Genomic DNA, 10,954 nt, shown 5'->3' on the forward strand with positions numbered 1-10,954 from the left:
TCGCTAGACACAGACACGTTCTTCCTAGCATGCCCCAGGTTGAAGGCGACCAGGGTGCTGTAGTAGGGTTATGGTTAGGTTTAGGGTTAGTGATAGGTTTTTCATACCTCCATCGCTGGACACAGACACGTTCTTCCTGGCATGTCCGAGGTTGAAGGCGACCAGGGTGCTGTAGTAGGGTTATGGTTAGGTTTATGGTTATGGTTAGGTTTATGGTTATGGTTAGGGTTATGGTTATGGTTAGGTTTATTTACCTCCATTGCTGGAAACAGACACGTTCTTCCTGGCATGCCCGAGGTTGAAGGCGACCAGGGTGCTGTAGTAGGTCCTGCCGTGCTGCAGGGTCTGGTTCAGCTCGGCACAGGCGGCGAGTTGGGTGTGGGGCAGCTCGTGAAACGGGACGATGTCGTCTACATCTGATGCTGTCCCCACTCCCCACATGTAAAAGCCTGACATAATCGCAACATCGTTAAATGCAGTACTTATTATGTTAGAATCAAAAGCCATACAAAACTTAAGGTTTGAACATGAAAGCACACGACGACTCTTGAGAAATATTCATACGCGGCGAGGTAGGTTGGCAGGTCGCCTAAGACATTGTGATGATTGTATTTATTTTTGTCAGGTGGAAACAATATCATATAAACCGTCTTCAATGGTTCAACCACCTCCATTATTATCTAGCATAGGTAAATATCTATAACGCACTTTCCGAAAACTATCTCAAAGATCATTTGAGTAGAAATTTTTATCAATGAGAGTTACCGATTCCGCTTTCCTCGTCGTGGAAGTCCTTCCAGCTGGCGCAGACCCGGCCCCCCACCGCCTGGAAGGCGCGGTCCCTGCTGTAGGTCTCCCCGTCATGGACTGTCCCCGGGATCGGGGGAGTCATGTCCACTAACACCGGTCTGGGGGCGTGGCTCGCTGTTCTAAGGTCGACTAGATAGAACAGAATGGCATATTGGTGAGTTTTTTTTTCTATATATACAAAACAAAACTCTTTCACTCGTTAAGACTTTGATGCATCCTCAACTTCTGGAATTTATTGGCTGTTCTAGTCCTGTGTCTACGTCCCTAATTATTTACCTGGGAAGTACGTCCATAGTCTCTACTGCCTACCTTTGAGGATAAGTAAGATATCACCATTTGGGGTTCAAATCGAGTGTAACGGAAAACGTTTGATAATGTTTTGAGGATGTAGACGTTACAGAAAAAGGATGCAACCTTTGTCTTCATCTGTGTGAAGGAAGACAATGTGTCCTGACATATGGCAATGTATTACTGTAAGTTCGAACCTTACCATTGTTGATAGCTCGAACTTTGATCCATGTGGGAATGCCGTCCGGAATGCGGTAGAACATTGTCACGTGGGTCAGGTTGTCATGGCGATACCAGTCCTTGATAAGCACATCTCTGGAACTCTTTCCCAGCCCGATGTCAACCTCCCGGATGTTGGACAGTGGGTCACTGAAATCACAACAATAAAGCCACCATTTTTCCCCACTTTGGATTTGTTCGTGCGTCAGGCTCAATAACTCCAAATGAGCCTTCCATCCTCTTCTACAAATCTAATAGCACCTGAGCCAAGACCAAGGTGATCAGACAGAGCTTGAATAAAACATGGCTTTAAACCATTGAAAAGCCTTTCTTAGTTGAATTTCACGTTAAATCTGGGCAGTTTTCGAGTGACTTTACGGTGGGTGAGACATGCTTTTAAGTCAGCTGTAAAAAAATAACGTTTCTTTTCTGCAACCCATGAGTCATCGCCAGATAATTTTTTTGAGCCTAAAGGACCACTCCAGAGGCTCTGCGTATGGGAGTCTATCTGTAATCTAGCCGTATAGAAATTCTTGCTAATGCGTTTGATTAGAGGGTACAGAGTAGCTTATCATATAATGGCAAGTTTGTATAGCTTGAAGTTTTGACTCACTAGAATATTGCACATTTGTGTTTTTTTCCACCTTTTCCATCATATTACATGTATTACTGGGAAAACTGTGTAGTCACCCCTGATGAAATGTCTATATATGGAATTACTAGTACTAGTAGTAGCCATAGCCAATCTTCTACGACAGATTATCCCTTCACAAACGGCGTCTTTCTTTGCATTTAATCAGTGCTCAGCCATGCTTTCCAATCCCCCATATCACGTTGGTACAGTTTACCTATTTGCTGGCACCTTGCCAATCTTAGGGTAATGACCTCCACCACCAAACAGACTCGGGCGGACCAAGACTGTTTTGCTGTGTGAATTATTTGACGTAAGGACAAGGTCTTAACAGGATGTGATGGAAACTACGTTATTTAAGGGAAAACGAAGATTACGTTTACTGAGCACACACAACCATGCACTCGGCAATACTGTAAACATCTACTATTCAATTTGTATAAGTGAGATAAAAAGGACATCGTTTGCCACAAAAATATTTCTGACAACGTATCAAGCGAGATAGCACGTAGGATTCCAGAATCTGGCGATGTTGACGAGCCGCGTTCCTGACGTAGGCTCGGGATCCGGAGTAAAGGTGAACGTGACGTCAGCCTTCCGAAACTGAGTTCCAAGAAACCGCTGTGCTCAGTTTCACATCCACCAGGTGCTTTCTACAGAGCAAGACGCGCTGTGTTAAATTCTCGATCTCACCAATAATCCTGGTGGCACAATGGCGAGTAAAATGAAAGAATTCACTGAATTTAACGAGCAGTTCCTGACGTGCCCGGTATGTATGCTGCATTTCCGGGACCCCAGAGTCCTGCCATGCCTGCACACATTCTGTAGAGAGTGTCTGCAAGAATGGACCACCAAACAACAGCCTCTGGAGTGTCCAACCTGCCGCACACAGGTCAGTCTACCAGACCAAGGTGTGGACGGACTCAGGACCAACTTCTTCGTCAACAACCTGCTGGACTTCGTGGCGGCCAAGAAAGGGGCGGAGCCAGGTGTGCCATGTCAGGTGTGTAAGGGAAATATGGAGGGGTCAAAGTCTTGGTGTGCGGATTGCGCCATCTTAATGTGTGAGTCGTGCAATCTGGTACACCGTCAACTTCCATTTTCCAAAGATCACGAAGTCATCTCTGAAGAAACGCTCAAGGCAGAAAAAGACGTAAGAAAAGTTTATGGCAAACAACACTGCGACAAACACAAGAAGTATGAACTAGAATTCTACTGTGAGAGCTGTAAGGCTCTGGTTTGTACGGCATGTACTGTGGTGGACCATCGTCCAGGCAAAGATCATAATCCGATAGAAATCACCCCGGCCGCTCAGAAGAAAAAAGAATCCCTTCAAGCATTGCTGCAAGACATAGACCCACGTCTGAGGGAAATTCAGGCATCAGTTAAGGAATTTGAAAGGAAGATTTCAAACTTAGCCCCCTCGAAAGAAGTAGCTACAGACCAAGCCAAGTCATATTTCCGCCAAATTATTGGCCTTCTTCAAAAGCGTGAAAGAGAGATTTTGAGCCAGATTGACGAACAATCCCGAGCCGATGGCAAGGCTCTACAGACAAAGAAGGAAGCGATAGAGTTTGAGTTGGCCGGACTGACGAGCGCACAGACGTTCTGTCAACAAGCTGTAGAACACGGAAGTGAGGTGCACATTCTGGAGGTGGGAAACCAAGTCCAAACAAGGGTAGAAACTCTGCTGGCAAAACAACTGGACCTGGAGTCCGACTGGAGCGAGTTTCAGTTCGTCGAGAACACGGCTGTCACAGACTTTCAGAAACAGGTTCGAGACTTGGGTGGTGTCAAGACAAACTTCAAAGTTTTTTTGAAGCCGGCAGTTCAAGGGTTTCCTTGCTTTGCCAACCTGTTAACAAGAAGCACAGAAGGTCGTTCTTGTATTACGAATAGTGAAGCAATCACAACCAACATGAACGACCCATCAGGAAAAAACGTCCCGACAAAACTACAGATGAAGAGCGATGGCGTATTGGAAATAACGTACATTCCCAAGGCCACGGGAAACCATAGGCTAGAGGTCAAGGTCAACTCACAACAGGTGCCAGGGAGTCCGTTTGATGTTCAAGTACACGGAAAGGATGCCCCAGCCTTCACTATCGGACAGATGGGCAATAGGGTGGAGGAACTGGACGGGCCGCTAGGTGTCGCGGTGAATAAGGACGGCAACATTGCAGTCGTGGAACGGGTGAGCAAGCGAGTCAAGATATTTGATGCAAAAACAGGTCAGTCTTTGTGTAGCTTTCCAATTGAAAGTGACTGTCCGTTTGGTATTGCTGTGGACTCAAATGAAAGGGTTTTTGTGACGTCATTTGGTGAAAATTACGGAATAAGGCGTTACTCTAAGGAAGGTAAACTTTTGAACACATTCAAATCAGGCTGCATGAAAAATACACTCGGAGTTGCAGTTCTGCAGGATGGCCGCATGGTGGTGGCGGACCGTGAACAGAAGTCGTGTCTCCTCCTGCAGCCTGACGGGAGCCTCATCCGGGAGATTGGCAAGGGGCAGTTACAGAGCCCAGCGTTCGTGTCGGTAGACGAGTCACGTGACATGATGTTCGTCACAGATATCGAAGCACACAAGGTATTCGTGTTTGACCTCGACGGAAACCAAACGTTTACTTTTGGTACGAAAGGGCAGAATGAGGGCGAATTAAAAACACCAATAGGTCTTACATTAGATCAAACAGGTAACATTATTGTAGTGAACAATGATGGTGGCCGTATTCAGATGTTCGGGCCTGACGGGACTTTTATTCGGACTGTGGCGACAGTTAAAGGAGGTAGTCCTTATGGGATCACACTAACCCCAGATGGTTATATAGCTGTTGCATGTTACACAGGGCAATGCGTAAAATTTTATAGGTACAACTGATAATCCACATTATGTTGTTAGAATGGCACTTAAAAAAAGTAATGCAATATAGCAAATTACTCACGTGATCGCGACGTAATATACGTCACAGACACACCAGAGAGCGCACCTAAAATAGTTATCTTAAGTTTGAAATTGGATGCTTCACTTGAGGCGATGATGGAAATTTCAAGGTCCACACGGCCGAAGGGTAGATTAGACAGATAACATGATTGCATTTCTAAACAATGGTTTGGATCTGACTGGACTTGCTATCGAATTGTGATGACAGTTAAAATAGGCTCTGGCAAAGTTTTTAACACTGGTCAAGTTTGTAGTTATATACAATCTGTATGATAGTGACTCTTCATGGCTTCATATAGGTAGCAGCTTTTCTGTAATTAAAGGACTACAATCCATACAAGGGGAGACAAAATTGAGGCTAAGAATTCGAAAGCAATTAGCTAGTGTTGCATGTTGAGTGAAAAAAAAAACACAAATATGTGGAGTGGTAGGGTCCAGAGGGAAGTCAGCCACGAGGGCAAGGGTGAGAGATAGGGGTGGGTACCGGTACAGAAAATTCAGGTCCAGGTCCGGTTCAGGTCCAAAGGATTAGGTCCAGGTCCGGACCTGAACCTGGACCTGATGCAGTATGACTCATACCAATGGTCCATTTTACTACAAAGAAATCTGTTTGGTGAAGTATTAGACTCACACTGGCGCTTTAAAATTATACAACGCTAACTGCACCGGTACGATTGGCTGTAAAACTTGGTAGAAATTATTATAAACTCTACTCTACTTCACTCTTGTTATTTTCTTCCATCTACAAGCGCAAAAACGTGTGAATGCCTGATAAAATAATCTGTTAATTTTGTAATCGGTCCAACATTCGGTCCACCTAATTTTTTCAGGTCCGGTTTTTCTGGACCGGTCCAATACGAAAAACCGGTTTTGTACCGGTACGCTGTACCGATACCCAGCCCTAGTGAGAGAAGAGACTTCTGGAGAGAGTCGGGGGAAGTTGGCCGTTTGTGACGAAAGAAAAATAAATGGCTGTATCTAAATCGTGTGTCTTGTGAACTTATTGCGAACTTAACATGTTATCAGCTAGGCCGGAATTCAAACCAATAATCAAGATTGTTTTCCATCTCATTGGTTTCATGTGTTTTAAGTGGAATAAAACATAGACAACATACCAAATATGTTTATAGTTGTCCTAGTAGTCATTCTATTCAAATCAATTGCAACTTTAATAGGATCTAAGCTGTAAACATCTAACAATTTTGTCAGCCACTTATCAAATTCATAGAGGGCGCTAGCTTGGAACAGCTTAGCTGTTGATAATTACCAATTAAACAAAACACTGCCCGATGTATCATGTTGTTTGCATGCATACTGTCAGATTACGGTCCAATGCCGTTAATTCAACACATAGTTCAATATTTTTTCACGTGTACGCCAGGTAGAGAACATGTGGAGTAAGGTGTAAAGGACGAGGTCACCGGCCGTTATCTTGGTTCTGCAACATGTGATGGAAACTACGTCAGCATAAAGTAAATGAAGTACTAGTACCCTGCAAAGTACTAAGTCCAGCTGGCCTGAGTGAGGGAAGGACGCGTCGTACTGTCGTGCACATTCCTCACAACGTATCACCTACAATGGCGAGTAAATTTCCAACATCTGACGACTTTGACGAGCTGTTTCTGACATGCTCAATCTGCATGAGGCACTTTCAGGACCCCAGAGTCCTGCCATGTCTGCACACCTTCTGTAGGGAGTGCCTGCAAGAACGGGCCGCCAAACAACAGCCGCTGGAGTGTCCAACCTGCCGCACACAGGTCAGTCTACCAGACCAAGGTGTGGACGGACTCAAGACCAACTTCTACGTCAACAACCTGCTGGACTTCGCGGCAGCCAAGAAAGGGTCAGGTGCGCCGTGCCAGGTGTGCAAGAAGAGTGTGGAGGGGTCAAAGTCTTGGTGTGCGGATTGCGCCATCTTAATGTGTGAGTCATGTACTATGTTACACCGTAATTTTCCGTTTTCTAAAGATCATGAAGTAACCACTGAAGAAACACTGAAAGCCGAGGGAGGTATCAGTAGTTTTCACCGCAAGCGACACTGTCAAAAACACAAGAACCAAGAACTGGTCTTCTACTGTGAGAGCTGTAAGGCTTTGGTTTGTACGGCATGTACCGTAGTCGACCATCGGCCGGGCAAAGATCACAATCCGGTAGAAATTGCCACCGTCGCTCAGAAGAAAAAAGAATCCCTTCAAGCACTGCTGCAAGACATAGACCCACGTCTGAGGGAAATTCAGGCATCAGTTAAGGAAGTTGAAAGGAAGATGGCAAACTTAGCCCCCTCGAAAGAGGTAGCTACAGACCAAGCCAAGTCATATTTCCGCCAAATTATTGACCTTCTCCAAAAGCGTGAAAGGGATATTTTGAGCCAGATTGACGAACAATGCCGAGCCGATGGCAAGGCTCTGCAGACAAAGAAGGAAGCGATAGAGTTTGAGTTGGCCGGACTGACGAGCGCACAGACCTTCTGTCAACAAGCTGTAGAACACGGAAGTGACGTGCACATTCTGGAGGTGGGAAACCAAGTCCAAACAAGGGTAGAAACTCTGCTGACAAAACAACTGGACCTGGAGTCAGACTGGAGCGAGTTTCAGTTTGTCGAGAGAACGGCTGTCGCAGACATCGCGGAAAAGGTTCAAGACTTGGGTGGTGTGAATACAAACTTCAAAGTGGAAGTGAAGCCAGCAGTGCAAGGGTTTCGTTGCTTTGCTAAACTATTAACATTAAACTCCGAAGGTCGATCTCTTGTCACGAATAGTGAAGCCATCACAGCCAACATGAGCGACCCATCTGGAAAAGACGTTCCCACAAAAGTACAAATGAAGAGTGGAGGCGTGTGGGAAATATCGTACGTTCCCAATGCCATGAGAAACCACAGGTTAGAGGTCAAGGTCAATTCAAAACAGGTGCCAGGAAGTCCGTTTGAGGTTCAAGTACACGGAAAGGATACCCCAGCCTTATCTATTGGACAGAAGAGTAGTGGGGTGGAGGAACTGGACGGACCGTTGAGTGTCGCGGTTGACAAAGACGGCAACATTGCAGTGGTGGAACGACCGAACAAGCGGGTTCAGATATTTGATGCAGACACAGGCCAGCCTTTGAGTACCTTCCCAGTTGACGGTGAGTGCCCATTTGGTATTGATGTAGACTTTACTGGGAGGGTTTTTGTGACGTCATTTGGCGACAACTATGGAATAAGATGTTACTCCAAGAAAGGCAAGCTTTTGAAGACATTGAAGCCAGACTGCATCAAACATCCACTCGGAGTTGCAGTTCTGAAGGACGGCCGCATGGTGGTGGCGGACCGAACACAAAAGTCGTGTTTTCTCCTGAAGCCTGACGGGAGCCTCATCCGGGAGATCGGCAAGGGGCAGTTACAGGGGCCCATATACGTATCGGTAAAGGAGTCACGTGACATGATGATCGTCACAGACGGGACCGCACATAAAACGTTTGTTTTTGATCTTGGCGGAAAGCTAAAGATTGATTTTGGTAAGAAAGGTCAGATTGATGGCGAATTCAAATCACCAGCAGGTGTAGTAGTAGATCGGAGAGGTAACATTATTGTAGTGAACCATAGTGGCGGCCGTATTCAGATGTTCGGGCCGGACGGGACGTTCATTCGGACTGTGACGACAGTTAAAGCAGGTAGCCCTAATCATGGGATCACACTAACCCCAGATGGTTACATAGCTGTTGCATGTTACACAGGGCAATGCGTAAAGTTTTATAGGTACAACTGATAATCTACTTTATGGTATTAAAGAAACACGTAACAAACGGTATGGCAAATGGAAAACAGAATTTTAGTTACGTGATGGCACTGTAATATACGTCACAGACACACGTAGGAGCGTACCTAATAAGATAGTTGCATTTGAAGGAAATTTGATGATTGATTTTCATAGTCAAGGTAACAATTATGGGAATTTCAAAGTCCACACGGAAGTCTACACTGAAGAGTAGACCAAACAAATCACATCATTTTATTTTGAATCAAGGGTCACGGCCCTGTTTAGGTGTTTGGGCCTGATTGGACTTTGGTTCGGACTGTAGCGACAGTTAGGCTAGGTCTATGGTACAGGAATCGTTATGGCAAAATAATGTTGCTTAGCGGTGGAGTGTTGGAAAAGACACTGTATAAAACTGTACAGAATTCATGTGATCTGACACCTAACGGGACAATCACCATTGTACGTCAGAATCTTGCTAGGCTTAATGATATTGCTGTCCCTTTGGTCTTGTATAAATGAATGACAACTTGGTTAAAGGTGTTCCTTTCTTGATTACTAGACATTGCCTTGCTATAGAAAAAGTACAATACTAGTTGTTATCAAGTGTGGTTTATGCTTATTTATGCATCTGAATCACATGCAACAATCATATCAAGAAAAAGCTATTAACCATTTTATGTGAGGGACAAAGTTTTAATTACTCCTCAACTTAATTAAAGGCTCTACCTTGCAATTACCTGTTCACAATTAAACAAATTGAAATAAACCACCACTGACCAGTGCATGTTATGCCCAACAGTACTAGAGATACAGAAAGAGTGTGGGTTTTTCCAAGTTGCAGTTGTAAGCCAGATCGAGGACAAAATATCAAAACCGGAACTTAGGTTGTAATACCAGAACACGTCCACTAGGGGCTTATAATCCAAGGTCTTATGAAGGGCTATTCACATATTAGATATCAAAACAATCCATCCGGGCATTTTGTAGTCATCTTGCTGATATATACGTCTCCGTGACAAACACAGCATTCACTGACTTAAAGAATCAATAATCATGCCTGTCAGTGAGAAGATGGTAGTCATGACTGCCTCTTGACACAGTCGACGCAAACGTTCTGTCTAATGCAACCATTTTGCCCAATCCCCTGAGTGGTCACTAAAACAGGTTTCAGGAGTTTCAGAATAAGTTTACCTGACGTTGTACTCCACAATGAGTTCGTAGGTGACCTCGTCGTAGCTGATGAATTTGACGTGGTTTACGAACGGTGGTGTGGTGTCGATGGTGTAGGGTGTTCCGTGGCACACGGTGGTCGCTAGGGGGCCTCCGAATTCTACCTTGTTCACGGCACGTACAGATACGTGGTAGAAGCCATCTGTGGATTATATGATCGTTCATTGTGTAAAGAAACCGCCTGTACCTTTCTATTAGCAAACATATTAAGATGTACATACATGTTGATTTGTTTGCTTCAATTAAGTTCGTAATGATATTTTCTAATTGTATTAATCTTTGAAGAAAAGCTCGAGTAAGTTTTCACCTACGTTTTGCATGGTAACGCCAGTAACAATTTCTTCTAATGGCTATACCATGCCCTCATTTCCACAACAAGTCTTGCCCAACGTTGCCGTGTAAAGTGCATTTCCTAAAGGCACAAGATCGGTGACACGCAGTCGGATTCGAACTCGAGACTCCTCGGTCCCGAGGCAAACACACTGCCACTGTGCCACGCGATTTTAACGTAGTGCGTGACATTTCTAGCTTCGCCACATTTAGATAAACGAAGAGACTTCCTCAGGGCAATTTTGACTAGTTGATATTGCACTCAGGCTATAGGTGTCGCTACGATTCCAAACATAAAATATAAACTGTATTATCTGAGGGACTATGGCATATCTTCTGACCGTCCAGCTGCAGAGGGTAGGCGAGCCCCTGGTGTGTCCACTCATCCTCCCCGTATACGTGCAAACCTAAGCTTGTGATTATCTCTTCATAGTGACCACTTCTTTAGTGATCCCTTAGAAGATTTTCCCCATCGACCTAAGCATGAAATCCTGCCTGTAGTGACTACCTGTCTCTTGTGTCACTTGAGTGATCACTGTAGGCAGGTTTAATTTGGATGTATCTACTGACCATCCAGCTCCAGAGGGTAGGCGAGGCCCTGGTGTGTCCACTCGTCCTCCCCGTACAGGTGGGAGTGCGGGTCCCTGTGCGGATGGACGTCATCCTGGCAGTGGTACGTCCCCACTGTCCACGTGTACCCCAAAATACCCGTCTCGTCGTCATGGAAACCGTCCCAATTCGCTGGAGAATTGATTGCTTTTTATGAGC

General features: G+C 45.1%; 2 protein-coding genes across 2 annotated transcripts; both read left to right on the forward strand.

The window, feature by feature from the left end:
- Window positions 1-2,660: 2,660 nt before the first annotated feature.
- On the forward strand, window positions 2,661-4,974 carry LOC118431568 (tripartite motif-containing protein 3-like). The gene has a single exon (XM_035842810.1). It carries the CDS (start codon window positions 2,661-2,663, stop codon window positions 4,827-4,829), a length of 2,169 nt encoding a protein of 722 aa, XP_035698703.1. The 3' UTR covers window positions 4,830-4,974.
- Window positions 4,975-6,469: 1,495 nt separating this feature from the next.
- Window positions 6,470-8,635, forward strand: LOC118431570 (tripartite motif-containing protein 2-like). The gene has a single exon (XM_035842811.1). The coding sequence runs from the start codon at window positions 6,470-6,472 to the stop codon at window positions 8,633-8,635; it is 2,166 nt and encodes a 721-aa protein (XP_035698704.1).
- The last annotated feature ends 2,319 nt before the right edge of the window (window positions 8,636-10,954 follow it).

Source organism: Branchiostoma floridae, chromosome 15 (genome assembly GCF_000003815.2).
Source record: "Branchiostoma floridae strain S238N-H82 chromosome 15, Bfl_VNyyK, whole genome shotgun sequence".
Classification (NCBI taxonomy): domain Eukaryota; kingdom Metazoa; phylum Chordata; class Leptocardii; order Amphioxiformes; family Branchiostomatidae; genus Branchiostoma; species Branchiostoma floridae.